General features: G+C 37.0%; 2 protein-coding genes across 3 annotated transcripts; one reads left to right on the top strand and one right to left on the bottom strand.

Annotated features, from left to right (window-relative positions):
- Nucleotides 1-146: 146 nt before the first annotated feature.
- Nucleotides 147-9570, top strand: FAM216A (family with sequence similarity 216 member A). 2 transcript variants are annotated; one of them, XM_045777076.2, is made up of 7 exons: nt 147-672; nt 2422-2456; nt 5692-5813; nt 7032-7158; nt 7238-7421; nt 7958-8040; nt 9190-9570. In XM_045777076.2, the coding sequence occupies exons 1-7, from the start codon at nt 581-583 to the stop codon at nt 9300-9302; spliced, it is 756 nt and encodes a 251-aa protein (XP_045633032.1). In that variant the 5' UTR covers nt 147-580; the 3' UTR covers nt 9303-9570. The 2 variants fall into 2 exon arrangements, with proteins under 2 accessions (XP_045633032.1, XP_045633022.1); XM_045777066.2 differs by having other exon boundaries at nt 160-672; nt 2422-2462.
- A 629-nt stretch (nt 9571-10199) lies between these two features.
- Nucleotides 10200-15676, bottom strand: VPS29 (VPS29 retromer complex component; the record flags this gene model as incomplete). Its single annotated transcript, XM_045777091.2, has 4 exons — nt 10200-10689; nt 10930-11165; nt 13234-13425; nt 15671-15676. Coding segments are annotated over 4 exons (552 nt in total), but the record flags the coding sequence as incomplete, so codon positions are not given.
- Between the last annotated feature and the right edge of the window lie 1480 nt (nt 15677-17156).

Below are 17156 nucleotides of genomic sequence, written 5' to 3'. Positions count from 1 at the left end.
AAACTTCGACTGAGGTGGGAGGACGGGAGAGAGGCGGGGCGTGGAGCGGAGTGGGGAGGGAGGGCGGTTTGCGTGTGCGCAGAAGTAGTTGGCGGAAATTGGCGGTTGGGATAGTAGAGACGCCTGGTTGCCTTGGTGATAACGGATAACGGCTAACCCTGCATCCCTGCGCCGGGGACTTTGGTCCTTGGTTTGCGTCCTGATGTTTGACCTATATGGTGACACTCAAGATTTGCAAATTTGTAAAGGGTCTGGAATACTAAGGGGGAAGGCATCTCCTGTTTTAGAGGGCATGTATATTTCCTTCCCGTGACTAATCCCTTCCACAAACCGTGCAAACGCTCAATCAGCTAAAGAACTCCTGCCCCTCCCCCAATTTAATTCCAGTGTCGTGCATCTGCCCTCCCCGCTCTCCCGAAGCTATTCGGGCAGTGTCCGGAGCGCATCGGAGGGGGCTAGAATACGGCGTCCGCCTCTTCACCCCCAATATCGTCCAGCCTGACGCACGCGTGCTGACGGGGGAGGGGAGAGGGCAAAGCCGCTTCCGCACACCGCTCGAGGTCCGGGCACCGGGGAGGAGATGCCCGGCCAGGGTCCGGTGTCCGACTGGACAGAATGCAGCTCTTCCGCAGAGCCTCCCGCAGTGGCCAGGACCGAGGGTGGCGGCGGCGGGTGAGGCTGAGGGGCCCTGAGGGGTTAGGGAGGACGACGACCGGCCCCGGGTCGTGATCCCCTGTGGAGGAGGGGGTGGGAGCTGGCTGCTCCAATGGACTGGTCTGGGGTGGACTGAAGTGGGAGGAGGGGAGAACCTTTGTTGTGATTGGGGTGGGACAGATGGAAGCCGACTCACTGTTTAGGGGAAGGGCTTGTGAGGTAAGGTTGAGTGTTGGTGCAGTGACTAAACGCGGTGACTGCGACAATTGCCTGGGTGCATTTTTCTGCCCCGAGGGGGCGCTGCGAAACCTGCTGGAAAATACGCCGTCTCCCTCTCAGGATCTCTTGCAAAAAGAGGGGGTTGGGGGCCCAGCAGAAACAGAGGCTCAAAGGAGGGTTTCCAAGTCAATAAATCATTCCGTATGTGCGACATTAGCCACCTTTATGTCCAGGGGATTCATAAATGCCAATGAGAGAGATACGTATGAATATTAGAGCACCTTGATCTTGACATTTTCTTCCTACTGAAGTTTTTCTTCATAAATCCATTTTATTTTGAGTAGGTTTTTTACTATTATGTCCTGGATGCTGAAGACAATTAGTATTTAGTACCTTCTCATCCCTTCCATCAGTTTGTTCCCTAAAAGTGAGAGCTGCAAGGGTGTTCCTCTCCAAAAGCACACAGTCATGGCTCCTGCTGCACCCATGACTATATATATATATATATATATATATATATATATATATATATATATATATATATATATATATATAGTGGATCGAAGACTTTCTTAAAAAGATTTATTTATTTGAGAGAGAGCGGACGCGCGCGGGACGGGGAGGGTCGGAGGGAGAGAGCAAATCCTCAAGCCGACTTTCCACTGAGTGAGGACGCCCAAGATCATCCCAAATCAAGAGTGAGCTGCTTAACCAACTGAGGCACCCAGGCGCCCCTGGAAGACTGTTAAAGATGGAGTCTTGTCTTTCTTTTCTGTTCATTATAGTGCTTGACTAAGTGCTGGATCCTAATATATCAGGAGATCGATGAACACTTGGTCATTGAATAAATTGAAGGAAGCAGGAAGGAAGGGTGTTTTGTCTTAATTTGAAAAAGAAAAAAGAACTTGCACAAAAATAGAAACATTCTGGACCTGGGATGTCTGGGTGGCTCAGTTGGTTAAGCATCTGCAGGGTCCTGGGATCGAGTCCTATATGGGGCTTCTTCTGGAGGGAGCCTGCTTCTGCTGGCCATTACCCCTGCTTGTGCGCTCTCTCTCTCTCTCTGACAAGTAAATAAATAAAATCTTAAAAAAAAGAAAAAAGAAACATTCCAGACCAGTTTATCAGTTCCAGTATACTTTAATTACATACAGTAAAGAACAAGATAGTCTTTTCCATATCAAAGTTACTTTATTAAAAATAAAGAGAGCAAAGAAATACCACAGATAACACAGAAGCGCAAACTACTTTATTGAGCTCAATGTAGGAATTAGATTAAGAGGCCTTAAAAGTAAGACCAAATCTGGCTTAAGGTAAATCCTTTCTAGTATGGTAAAAACCTCAGATAACTCACTTTGAAAAAGCCTGGAGCCATTAGGATATAACCAGGATTACAGTAGAAAAATTGCAGAATATTCCATCTGATGGAAACATGAAAAGTAAGAAGCATATGCAGTACTGTCCTTTTTTCATTTAAAATACTTTCTTTAATGCTTATAAAACTGTCAATTATTGCATATTATTTAAATCCTTTTTTTCCCCCAACAGATCAGCTGGACATTCTTATTATCAGAATTCCAAAGGTATTGGTAAGTAGAGCATATAAAGTAGATAACACCTATAAATAACACGGTTCAGAGATGCTAATATTGCTATAACTACAAATATAATGGAGTTTTATAAATATAAATATAACATGGTTCAGAGATGCTAATATTGCTATAACTACATGGTTATAAATAACCTATAAATAACATGGTTCAGAGATGCTAATATTGCTATAACTACAAATATAATGGAGTTTTTAAAATAGACATTATTAGCATCCTGGTGAACTTAGTCTTTAAGATTTTCAAAGAACAATCCAGCAGGTTCTTTTTCTCTTATTAAGATACTTCACATCAAGCATTTTAAAAAGAGTACTTCAAAATAGCAACAAGTCTGAAAAGAACTGTGTTTATAACTGATGTTTGAAAAGCACAGAGTATGGCCTTGGGTTTATACATAAATTGAAGGGAAAAATTCTAACTTGAACAACTTTAAAGAACATAAAATATTTCTCAATGCTGCTATTTTTCCTCTCACTTGAAATAAAGGATAAAGCTGCTGGAATTGAGAGAGTAAGACAAACCCCCAAAGGCATCTCACTAAATTTTTTTTGTGGGGGGGGGAGCAATTTCAATTCAATGATACATAAACCTGGATTCACTTTACTTTTCCTTGGAAAATGTATAGTCCTTACAGTTACTTGAGAAAAATACAAAGACACATACCTATTTGTATATACATGCATAAAAATGCATATATACATATAAATAATGTGGTTGTTTTTAAATGGAATTGCTGGATCATATGGTGATTATTCTGTTTAATATTTTGAGGAACCACCACACTGTTTCCCCAGCAGCTGCACCATTTTACATTCTCACCAGCAACGGACACAGTCTGAGTTTCTCCACATGCTAGCTAACACTTGTTTTCATTTTTTTTTTAAAGATTTTATTTATTTATTCGACAGAGATAGAGACAGCCAGCGAGAGAGGGAACACAAGCAGGGGGAGTGGGAGAGGAAGAAGCAGGCTCATAGCAGAAGAGCCTGATGTGGGGCTCGATCCCATAACGCCGGGATCACGCCCTGAGCAGAAGGCAGACGCTTAACTGCTGTGCCACCCAGGCGCCCCTGTTTTCATTTTTTTAAATGATAGTTATCCTTAGGAGTATGGAATGGTACTTCATTGTTATTTTTATTTCTATTTCCCTAATGAGTAGTGATAGTGAGCATCTTTTCATGTGTTTATTGGCCATTTGTATATCTTCCTTGGAGCCATCCAAAGTTTAGTCAAGTCCTTTGCCCATTTTTCAGTTGGGTGTTTCTTTTTGAGTTGAACTATTATTTTTAAAAAAGATTTATTTATTTGAGCGGGGGTGGGGCAGAGGGAGAGAAATCTCAAGCAGGCTCCCCACTGAGCATGGAGCCAGAGTCAGCTGCTTAACTGACTGAGCCACCCAGGAACCCCTAACTATTATTTTTAAATGTTTCATTTTCTTTTTTTTTTTTTAAAGATTTTATTTATTTATTCGACAGAGATAGAGACAGCCAGTGAGAGAGGGAACACAAGCAGGGGGAGTGGGAGAGGAAGAAGCAGGCTCATAGCGGAAGAGCCTGATGTGGGGCTCGATCCCAGAACGCCGGGATCACGCCCTGAGCCGAAGGCAGACGCTCAACCGCTGTGCCACCCAGGCGCCCCTAAATGTTTCATTTTCTGTAAAGAAATACTATCAAGTTTTGAGAAGTTAAATTTTAGTCCAGGCTATAATACACATTTCAGAAATACTGATTAGCAGGGACACAAAAAATATATTCTTACATAATTAGCCCACATTTATGACTTGAAGGATTTTTTAAAAAATAAACTTTTATTATTACAGATTCCAGATTATATTTTAAGGGTCGTAATAACATAATTTCCAGATGATTTTCCATTTGTTGGCAAACCAGTTAGTCTTTCAGCAAGGCAAATATAACACTTACTTATCTGAATTAACTCTCCAATTTGTCAAAATCTTGAAGAAATAAATAACTAAAGTTTAATATGTAAAATCTTAGTGGCCTTTGTTGTCAATACTGAAACAAAATTGTGCTTATTTAATTCAACTTACTAAATATATAAACTTTTAACTTAAAAATCTGTTCTTCCAGCTTTATTTGTACTAGCCTAAAACTGGAAACAACCCAGATGTCCATCAACAGGTGGATGGATAATCAAATTGTGATATATATCTATATATATCACATATATGTGTGTGTGTGTGTGTGTGTGTGTGTGTGTGTGTATATATATATATATATATATATATATATATATATATATATATATGTTTGTGCGTGTGTGTGTGTGTATATACATATACTGGAATGTAACCCAACAATAAAAAGGAATGAACTATTGTTACACATCACACACTGATGGATTTCAGTATAATTATGTTGAGTGAAAGAAGCCAGACACAAACAGAATATATGTATGTTTCCATTTATATCAGACTCAAGAAAATGCAAACTGATCTACAGTGATACTAACGGTAGTGATGGAAAGTTGTCTGGAGGGAGGGAGTGTGTGGGAAGAAGGGTAGTGTTACAAAGAGTTATATACTGGTTAAATTTTCCCAGATGTTTTTCCCCAAACTGCTACTGAAGTTTATACCCTAAATTAAGTTACTGATTTCAATTATGTCTGAAACTGAAAACCAATTTCATTCTTCTAGATATATGTCAACTTTTATCTTTATTAAATGACTGTTCTTTTAATCTACCCACATCAATATTAAAAACATTAAAATAACTGAAATTGTGTAAAAATAAGTTTTAGTAAAATTCTGTAAAGCCCTTCCTTTTAACACTGCCTCATTAAAGATATAAAATTTGTGTTATTCTATCTTGTTTAATACTATATGCTAAAGGCAAATGAATGATAAAATATTGTTGTAAATCTTGTAATACTGTATATTCCTGTTTAATGTGGTCTGACATACAATTAGCTAACAAAAATAAACTACCATCAACAGTTTGCATCTCAGCTGAGTTCCAAATAATGTAGTCTATATATATAATGATATATATATATAGTAAATATTTATAAATAACTTAGAGTTTTTTATGCTCTAAAACCAAATGGCCATATCAGTCTCTTCAAATTTAACAGAATGACTCATACTACTACTCCAGGATAATCAGACACAATAAATATATAGATATTAATACTCAATTTGTTGAGCTGATGTTTGCTCATGAAATTCAAATAATGTCCTTGCCTACAGACAGAATCAAAGATGGACACAAAGTGAACACACACATAGCCAAGCTGCAAGAGTTGTGGAAAACTCCTCAAATTCAAGCAATTCACATCCCTAAATCAATGACAGATGCGTCCTTTCTAAAGGTATGCTAACTAAATACCAATACTTTGTGTAAGTACCAAATTCTTTGTATTCAGAGATGAACTTTTTATTGAAGATAAGCTACTTAGAGGGTAAGGCACTTCAGAAGACAAGCCCTTTCAGGGCTTTATGATACTTGAGATCTAATGTACCTTTACTCCGGAAGCTCAACACCCCTAAGGAAAGTTACATTCTAGAGACGGAAACTCAAACTCATAGATTCCACTGAAGGTCTGCAGAATTAGAAGCAAGAAAGTAAAGAAAATGGCAGTAAGCATTTTACAACTCTTGAACCTCTATTACCCATTAAGGGTCATAACTGCCAGAAGTATCCTTGTGAGAGCAATGCAAATGAAGGTTATAACAGATCTGTGTAAATTGGTCAATTTTTTGACCAAAATGTTTGAGTTTTCTCTGGATGTCACAGTAAATCCTGTGTGTGTATACCCACATACATGTACAGTGGAGTCTTGCATTTCAAGTGAGTGTTACCTTCTAAAATCAGCAAGTAAAAATCTTAGTTAAAATTACTTTACCAAAGACCAATAGACTATCCCTTAGTCTGTACAACACAGTTATTCTTCTGGTGCTAGAAAAGACTGTTTCTTTAGTTAAGACTAAGTAGAGTGGTTGAGTTGCTTTTAGATACCACAGGATACCTCAAAAATTGTATTTAGAAGGCAAGATGCCTACGCTCACTGAGAGGCACCCAGGAACTAAGACTCACTGACGGAACAGCATATCCCTACTCTCCTTATTCTTCTAGGGCAGTGGTTCTCACACCGCAGATGCATCTGAATCACTTGAGTGGAAACAGCAGGCGGAGTCACTTGTGCTGTTTAAATGGCCATTTCTTTCTCTTCGTGGCCCTATTAGCATAGCTGAATTTGAATAAGCAAAATGTAAGATGGTACAGCTCTCCTGAACATTCATCCTTTCAGATAAGGAATACTGCCAACCTCTTGTTCTTTTTTTTTTTTTTTTTTAAAGATTTTATTTATTAATTTGACATAGAGAGACAGCCAGCGAGAGAGGGAACACAAGCAGGGGAAGTGGGAGAGGAAGAAGCAGGCTCCCAGCGGAGGAGCCTGATGTGGGGCTCGATCCCAGAACGCTGGGATCACGCCCTGAGCCGAAGGCAGACGCTTAACGACTGCGCCACCCAGGCGCCCCGCCAACCTCTTGTTCTACAGTGCCTATAAATCTTGTTTGTCTTTTAGCATCCGGACCTCACCACAGGCCAGAAGCGTTATCTGTGCGGCATTGCTAAGATCTACAATGCCAACTACCTGCGGACGCTAATGAAGAGGCAGTACATGCACGTGATCCAGCACACGCAAAAGCCAGGCAGGTGCACCTCGTTAGTTTCTCACTAGTTCTCACAAGAAAGCAGAGGGTTTTCTAACTGAGGTGATCTGTATGACAGGTATCCTCACTCATCACAGGAGCCGCCTCAGTTCTCGTTACTCACAGAAGCAGCATTACCCCTGCACCACATGGCGACACCAACTGGAGAGAGTGGACTCAGGGCCTCCTAACATGGCAGCTGCACCCGCACCTGAAATGATCCTACAGCATTCCCTTTGGCGACCAGTGAGAAACAAAGAAGGGTCTGTTTCTTATTGTTTAAAAGGAGGAAAATATACCCCAATTTTATTTGAAGGGTAGCTAAATGAGATTAAAGCTTGTTTCCTGATATGTTCATTGGGCTAAATTCAGAATTTGTTAGACAAAAAGCACTAAAGGATCTTATCTTATGGTCTCTTTACTGATCTGACTGGGATATGCCACTCCTTTTAGAACACATCTTGTGGAATTGTAAAAATTTCTTGAACAGCTAGAGATCTGCAAGACTGCCCTTTTCAGTAATTCCCACTCAAATTCGAAATAACACAAACACTTCCAAAAGGAGCATATGGTTGCTTCTGCACAGGAGAATACTATAAACAAAAAAAGGAATTAAGGAAAAGAATAAGAGGCCTGATTATTCAACCTGCACTACAATATTTAGCTTTGCATTTCAGGGTTATTAAGTCATAGGAGACTGAGAGTCTTTTTGGTGATGCTGGCAGCTTAATAAAAAGAATTCGTATGGTCCTCCACATGCATTAGACAGCTGTTGAGAAGATGCTTCTCTTTCTTACAGTTTAAAAACTGGATATGCATCTAAAACAAGATGTAAGTCACTGAAGATTTTTAGAAAACCAAGCAAACTGTTCATGCAATCAGGTAAATGTGGAATTTTAAAAATACGCATTTTTGTAAGATCTTATGCTTAAAAAATATTAAACCCAATAATTTCATTTCTATCACAGAAGATATTAAAAATTTAGAATGTAATTTGCCTTTAATTCTCCAAATGAGTATGAAATATAGTTTCTGCTTTCATTTAAGAGAACATACTGCTCAGGGGAGTAAAATTCAAGGTCGTTCTAAGCAAAGGTAGAATATCAAGGTCAGAGACTTTAACAGAATGAATTTGTTGGAACCCAGAACCACAAACGTGACTTTTTCAAGCCATAGCACTTTTATGAGATAGTGCCATTTTTGGATGAACAACATATTTTGTATGGCATCATAGTTTATGAAGGGCTGTATCACCTATATAATTTTAACATTCAACAAACCAGTGGAAGCAAGCCAACCAAGTTGTATCAAAATTTTGCGGAGCAACTCAGATAAATCCAGAGTTGGTAAGTTATCAGTATAAAGGATCCTACAAGTGCAGAATACTACAAAATGAAAAGGGCAAAAGGGGAAGATAGAATGCTCAGAAGTATGCCTCAGAATTGATAAAGTGGAGAGGATTAAGTGGAAGTTAAACAATTTCATAGTTGTTCCTATAATGAGTAGGGAAGTAAACAGGAAGTAGGGAAGTTAGGCCTTCTGAACTCCTATCCCATTGCTGGGTGACAGTTCAAAAAATGAGGGAAACAGCAGGGGAAAAAGTAAGTCTGGGTTCAAAAATAATAGCTGGAGGAACCCCAGGTAGGGGGGAAGTCCCTGTGGTCCCTGAGAGAAGAGTGGAGTCGGAACTTAATGCTTAAGGAGAGGACAATGCTGAAACTATGAGAGGAGAAAGCTGAAGCTATAACCAAAAGATTTTGACAAGTGAAGACAAAATAGGACTTAGTAACAGAAAATTTGCTATACAATAACATGGCTTGAATACTTACTGGGTATCTTATTTTAAAAAGTAAGAGATTTGGAGGAAGGGGGAAGTGGTTAAGTTTTGATAATTGCAGGCCATTTGTTTTTGTGAAAGGCTTATTACTAAGGTAGTCATTTTGAAGGTTGTTCTTATATACAAGTCTCAATACTCAGGACGAAATACATCTTTGTTTCCAAAACAGACATTATAAACTCTTTTTCTTTCAGTTTCTACAAATGATTCTGAATCATACATGAATGAAGAAAAAAAGGAAGAAGATTTACTAAATAAGTGTATGCAGTCGATGTCAATTGAAGAACAAGGAGAACATCTGATGTGAATTTGACAGTCTTGTCTTGTGAATTGATGAGGTGCCAAAGGGGGGGGAAGGGTTGTGAATTGTGTCCTCTTTCTACATTAAGGATAGTATTGTTATTCACCATGAAGTCATTAGGTAATTTTAGTTTGTTCAGAAACATTTACAACAGTGTAATTAACTGGTTTGATGTAGTTCCATGTACTAATGATATCTGTGTAATAAAAGTTATGTGCAATATATGCTTGTGTTTCTAGCTAGACACAATTAAAATTTTTCTTGTCGCTTAAAATTGAATTATTTTTCTTTATATCTGTCAAATATTTGTATAATTCTTTTTCTGCTTACATTAAGTCCTAAAACAAAAATATGAGAATCCCCTACAAGTATTTTCTTGATTGGGCTAAGGAAAACTCTGAAATAGTCTGATACAGAATAGCATTTGATAGACTTGCAAAAAAGGTGCTTAATAAATATTTACTCCTTGAATACAACTTAAAAGTGGAAGTATCAATTTGCCCTACTTTATGAAAATTGCCAAACATTTGGGCTGTCAAACTAGAGTAAGTTGGGAGTAACTGTACCGAGAAGATTCTTTACGTTATATATTCACTCTACCATGCTTCCTTTCTAAACAATTAAAAATAAAAAATACATACACACACACAGTTAAAACTTGAAATATAGGAACAGGGCAATTTAAACCAACAGTTTTTGAGAAATTATTGCTAATATGTGAGTGTAGTATATTCTTTAGAAAATAAAATCTGAGCCCAACATTTTGACCCAGAACATTTTAAGAAATGAGAGAGCCCTGAAAGGTCAACCCATCTACCTCATCACTTTAATGCTCTGGTGCAGTTTCATACGGTCTCTCATTTTTATGATTTTTAAAAATTAAAACACAGTTTATCAAGAAAGTATAAATGAAAGGTAACTGTTTATTACTGGAGAGAAAAGTGTATACAAGAAAGTCTAGATTTTTCTTCCTCATGCACTACTTCTGTAATAAAGTTCCAGATATCAACTTTGAAGATATTTACAAGGATAAATTTTTCTTAACACATGACCATTTACTGTGTGATGGACTTTTTTTCATAGAAATCATATATGGAAACGGAATATATTCTTATAGTTTACAAGAAGCTTAGAACATTGTATTAACACTAGACGATATATTTTACTGCAAAATATTATAAAAGTGATACAATTTTGTGCCTCATAAATGTTTAATTACTTGATTTGAACAGGGGAATGAAAAAAAACAACCACCCAGCAAGACAGGCCTGGCTTTTAAGATTTTTTGTATTCAATTCGTTCTACTTTCACATCATCTCCAATTAGTTGATACACGTAAGTGACAACTGTAGAAGCCTGGATGTCCATCAACACAAATGAAGGAATAATGTTTCTGGAAGAAAATATAAATAATGTCAGTGTTTCGTACTAAAAAGCACCAGCACTAAAAATTTCAATTTACAACAATTTGGATTCACAGAGAATTCTAGTTGTTATATATTGAAAATAATCACCAAAAGAAGATTGCCCAAAAGGCTATAATTATTGAAATGGTTGCATTTCTCCTTTATGAAATGACACACATGAAACTAATAATTTTTAAAAATCCCCAAATCCCCAAATTACTACTCACGTTTCCAAGGCATTATATGCTCCGGTGGCAGAACCTGGGTTAATGTAGAATTTATTTTCATGCTCAAATGCTTCAAATTTGTGTGTGTGTCCCGAGATAAGAATGTCTACATCAAACTGCCTCTGCAACAGGGCTAAGCTGGCCATATCTCCCCATGGAATAACTTGATGCCCATGGATCAAACCAATTTTGAACTGCCCAACAGTCACAACTTTCTGTTCTGGATAATTCAGATTCTAAAATAAGAAACAGACATAAATATATATATTTTTAGAGATATTGATGTTTAAAAACAACCTGGTTCAATATTTAATCCCCTGTGGATATTTTGATACAGTGCTCCACAACCAACACATTTATTAAATATTTGATTTTTCCTCAGTCTCTAAGGCTACGACTATGTTCAAAACATAACTTGGGGTGCCTGGATGATGTAGTTGTTAAGCGTCTGCCTTGGGCTCAGGGCGTGATCCCGGCATTCTGGGATCGAGCCCCACATCAGGCTCCTCCACTATGAGCCTGCTTCTGCCTCTCCCACTCCCCCTGCTTGTGTTCCCTCTCTCGCTGGCTGTCTCTATCTCTGTCAAATATATAAATAAAATCTTAAAAAAAAAAAAAAGAAACAGCTGCCTTTATGGCATGTTGCCGTGGAGTTATACGACAAACTTCCCCCATCGTGAAGGTTAACTTGTTTCTAGGAAAAAAAAAAAAAAAAAAACTTATTCCAGGTAAACTGGAATTTATCATGCAATCCCTGCCTCGTGTTTATCTTTTTTTTTTTTTTTAACAGACTATCGGTTCTTTGGGGAATGCTGTAGAGAATAATTATTCCCCCAAATTTGTGAGTTTCTTCTACCTAAGAATCCTAGGGATATGACCTATAAGTTAGGTGTGTTCAAATTATATCCCAGACTTTAATAATTATATAGATGGCTTCAATTAATAATGATAGTTAACACTCATATAGCACTTAGTATGAAGCAGGCTCTAAGGGCTTTCTAAATATCAACCTATTTAATACAATCCTATGAGGTAGCTTCTCTTATGACCCCCATTTTATGGATGAGGAAACCAAAGCAGAGAGAGGTTAAAATAACTTGCCCACACGTTAGTAAGTGGTTGAGCCAAGATCCAAACCCTGGTAGTATGGTTCCAGGGTCTGTGAATTTAGCAAATCAGAAGCAAAAAAATTTAATTCTTGCTGTTGAAACTGTCTTTAGCACAACACAAACAGAACCCCAAATATGTTTTTAACAAACCAAACCTATATTGTATTTATTGACAAGAAATCTGCCCCTTCCCTTCTCATCTCCCTGTCTTTTGCCCCCAGGTGAAAGGTTATCTGAATTCTTTTTTAAAATCCACTAAAAAAAAAAAAAAAAAAAAAAAAAAAGACATGATGCTTATTCAGTTTCATATAAAGGAGAACCAGTAAACATCACCAATGAAGTTAAATGATTTTGACAAAGCTTATATTCCCAGAAACACAAAGGGAATTCTTCACACATCAGATTTATCATGCTAAATCATATAACATTAGTATGGGTTGGGGTCTTAAAAATCATCTATTCCAATCATATTTACATAGAGGAAACTGAGGCCAGAAAGAGGATGCAATTTGCCTAAAATCTCATTATTAACTAGTGGGCAAAGCTGCAATCCCAGAACTTCTAACTTTGTTCTTTAAAGTCAGGTTTATTGAGGTATAATTCACACAGAGTAAAATTACTCTTTTTAATTCAAGGGGTTTTGACAAACGCATACAGTTATGTAAGCTCTGCCACAATCAAGACCCAGAACAGTTTTATCACATCCTCCCACTTCCTCATGCCCCTTTGTAGTTAACCCTGGAGTTAGAGAGCCACAGCAGGGCTTTCAGCATAATGGTGATGTGATCTTACTTCACCTAAAAAGGATCACACTGGTTGCCACTTGGAGAACAAAGTTATGGAGGAAGGGTAGAACGAGGAAGTTGGAATACAGGAAAGTGATATGGTGGCTTGGAACAGGGCAGTAGAGGTGGTGGTGAGAAGTCTGTAATAAAAATTTTATAAACTAAATGACAGTACTACAAAAATAGTGACAAAATCACTTTTATTCCATATCAATTTAGTTTAGAACAAGTATTTAATATGTTTACTGAGTAGTCAGGGACAAGTATGTGTAGTAAATTTGTATTTGGGAAGTTAACAACCACAAGAAAAAGACCGCGACAGCTGAGAAACTCAGGTGTAAAGGATAAAGCTTATATATGTAAGAATCAAGAAAAGAAATATTTGTGAATGGAAAGAAATAATACATCACCTCATCGAAGTCTCCTCTCACAATATGAACATCACCGGCCAGAGTCTTGAGATAGTCATAACTCTCTTTGGTGCAAAGGTTTCCAGTACAGAGAATATGCTGAATCTTTCCTGGCACCAGCAGTTTTTTGAATTTAGCTGGCAAACTGTTGCACCGGTGTGGGATGTGCAGGTCTCCTAATACCAACACCAACTTTAAAGTGTCAAGGTGAGACAAGGTGTAATGTCAAACATGACGTCAAAACAAGATGTTCTCCTCTCTTAACTCCCCTTTTAAACTAACTAAGCAGAGATTCCAGAACCCAAAGGAGCAGAAGTTATCCATACCGTTCTTATGACCATTTAAACAAAGACACATACGGTAACATATTCTGTTCTAATCAGCCTTATTTTATTTTGGTCATAACAGTGTGCGTACACAATACAGGGCATCATTCTATTTACCAAGAATAAAATCAGGCTTTCTAAAGCAATTCATTTAGAGACCTATAAATGACACTGAGTTTTAAAAACTGCAAAATGAAATATACTATGGGGTCCTATGGAGTTTGGCATTTTTGAGTGATATGGTAATTCCTATTTCTGCAGCTATAATGTAAAACATAATGTACAGGTTCCTATGTTCCAGGAACATTAATAAAGACAATTGTTAAAAATGTAGTGATAGAAAAAAAACTTAATTCTATAACTTATGTTTACTAAATAATTTGGAGAAAAGTAAACAAAATTTACAATATTTGTTACCAAAAACTATTAGCCATATAGTACAAAGGAAGAAAAACAGCCTACGTTTCAAAGAGTCTCAATAGGACAAACACGTGCTTTTGAATTATGATCTCTGTTCTCTCCTCTTTCCTTATTAGAAATCCTGTCATACTTCTACTGTCTGGATTAAATGGCCTATGTACCCTCAGTTTGGTTCCCAAACTTAAAATAACATTATCACGGTCTTTCATGTGCATTAGAGCATTAAAAAAAAAAAAAAAAAAAAAGAGAGAGAGAGAGAGAGAGAGAAAGAGGTCAGCTAAATAAGTGATGAATTTAGCAGGAGGTAGTTTAGAGTTGCAATACAGTCTCAGATGACAAAAATAAATTTTTCACTTAAGTATAACAGAATAAAAAACCTCAATCCTGTAAAATTTTAATTTTATAATTTCAAAAATTGACATATAAACATTACTTAATTCAGTCATTTAATGGAATATTGTCAAAACGTCATTTTGAACAACAATCAATTTCTTCATGTTGATTAGTATAAACACCATTCTGTAACAGGATGTCTTCCCATACAGACATCCCATCCATAAATGTACATGCCCTTTAACTGCTTTTAAAGAAGGCATGACTATTCCTTAATATCATCCAAGAAAACATATCTAAAGTAGAATAAAAACAGAAAATAGTTTTGCCACCACAGACTTTGTAAACTGAAATTAATCAAAACAAAATGTGTGAAACTAAAATTATTACTAAAACAAACAATTCATTTTGCAACAAATATCAACATGATTACAAAGGAAAAGAACTCAGGACACAGAGTAACTGAAGTAACACAAGGTTAAAAAATTAGCACACTTTAAAAAGAAATTGTTAAATAAGTTTCTTCTTTTTAAAGAGTAGTTTCAGCTGGTATTTGTTCAATGACTTAATTGTTTCAATCCAGATCTTAGTGGATAAAACATCTTATTGTAAAACTAAAAACCACTATGAAGTTTCCATCCTCATCGGTAATCAATGCAAAAGTACCTGGAGAGAGAACAATCTTCATCTTTAGAGGGGGATCCCTTCAGATATGGATTGAAGTACATAATTAATGTGGGAAGCTGGCATTTGAGAAAAAGGTAAAACATAGATTTCTATTAAAAAAAAAAAAAAAAGAACCTGAAACTCATAAACGGTATATGTGTATTGCAGGATGAAAATCTTTGAGACTGATAATGAATGGGCTGTTCAATCTAAATGTGCTACAAAGAATATTAGTATGACATGATACTTTATAATGATCGATGACCTCAATTCTATCATGTATTATGGATTACGCCCAAGTGTACCCAGATTATTAGCAGCTTAAAAATATAACTATATAAATGAGCAAACAAAAATTATTTCAAATTAGTAAAGATTCTTACTAAGACTCTTGTTTCATGTAGATGACTAAGTTATTGGGAAATAATGTCACATAACAAATGTCATACTTTGAGGAGTGTACTTGCCCAAATTCCACACTTTTGACAGTTCAGGTTAGACAAAGTTTATAGTCTTTTGAGACAGCAAAAGATCCTGGAAATGGCAGTCTTGTTAAATTCAAATAAAGAACCAAACCAATCAAAGCATAGGCATTTGGCCACTTCCTATTGGATAGACTGTAAAAGGGTGGAAATCCCAGTAATCAGCCACCCAACCACCATTGTTAGTACGAGCTAAGAGAAGAAACTTACTCTGTGCCCAGCCTTAGTGGAATGAAGAAGTTGATTGCAGACAGGGGAATGAAAAAAAAGGGTGAAACATGACCAATGTTAAAAGAAAGCAACGAAAAGAAACAAACCGAAAATAGAGCAACAAAAAACCCATATCAAATGAATATGCAAACAATTGTTAATGATTTCTGAGTGTTATGAAAGAAAATGTTAAAAACTGGCTTTGCTCAAAACAATACCAAAAGAACCACTTGCTGTATTTTCAAACATGACACACACACACACACACACACACAGAGCAAAAAAAAAAAAAAAATTTTTTTTGCCTTGTCAATATTTTCTACTTCTAGTCTTATTCTCTATATAAACTCCCTTCCCTTTTGTTTCCTGTTCTGTTTAGAATTTTATAAGACAATTTGGAAAATTTATCAGTAACAATGTATATAGAATTAAGGACTAATTATTCCTCAAGTATACTGATTTTAATTCTCTTATGCTCAAAGTTCTAGTAGCTGGAAATTTATGCTGCAGCTAGATCATTATTTTGTATAGAAGATCTAACACAGCACTCTGAATACATTATCAGATGGTGAAGTCACCAACTAAAGATAAAAAACCAAACACATTCCTCCAGCTAAAACTGGACCTTCTCCACACCTGGAATTTGCTGCCCATAGACTCTACACTACTGAGTGTTGAACATTTCTAGTCTACTCTGCCAGATGAAAGATTTTTAATCATGAAAGAATCAGCTAATCCTAAATTTTACCCAGTTCTATCTCAGGTAACAAGCTATGTTCCAGTATAACTACCCTAAAAAAGTGTTCATCTTTCAAAAAAAAAAAAAAACAAAACTTTAGAAACATGAGTATGGAATCATATGTCATCTTCTCAAAGCTGTCTCAAAATTACTGTAAACCGGATCACTCTAAATTGGAGTCTATTTAGGAGCAAAAATCAAAAATGGGATTAAAGCCTTTCACATATACAGAGACACTAAAGAAGCACATACCACAAATCTCTGGCTGTCACATCTATAAACTACCTCAACGGCTATGCTTGTCACCGAACCCTGATAATCTTAAAAATGCAATGGATGCTCATCAGAAAGAGAAGTCCCTTTACAGTTACCCTCATCAACACAAATAGCAAGATAATAAGAGCTCCTTTTGAACACGTTCTTAACTTCTTAGGGGGTGAAGGGCACCTCTTAAAGTCTGATTACAGCTACGAGCCCTCTCCAGTAGCAGCTCCTGAGTTTTTACGTAGGACGGTCTTAAGGGCAGAAACCTACTGGAGGCCAGTGGGTGGGGGGCCGGGCTTGAAGCTGGCTGGGCAATCTGGTGAACGACTGAGGTGAAACTCCCCAAAGTATCCCTTGGAGCCAACACTGGCTCCTTACCTGGAAAAACATACATATTCACAAAATTTTCCAATTTCGAGGAGCTCATAAACCATTTAGGAAACAATAGTTCCAGCCATTCTAAGAGCCAAATCCAGTCCCTTG

The sequence above is a fragment of the Ursus americanus genome, chromosome 30 (assembly GCF_024610735.1).
Source record: "Ursus americanus isolate L20-20 chromosome 30, mUrsAme1.1.p, whole genome shotgun sequence".
Classification (NCBI taxonomy): domain Eukaryota; kingdom Metazoa; phylum Chordata; class Mammalia; order Carnivora; family Ursidae; genus Ursus; species Ursus americanus.
Note: the sequence above shows the minus strand (reverse complement) of the source record. Positions and strands in the feature narration are given on the sequence as shown.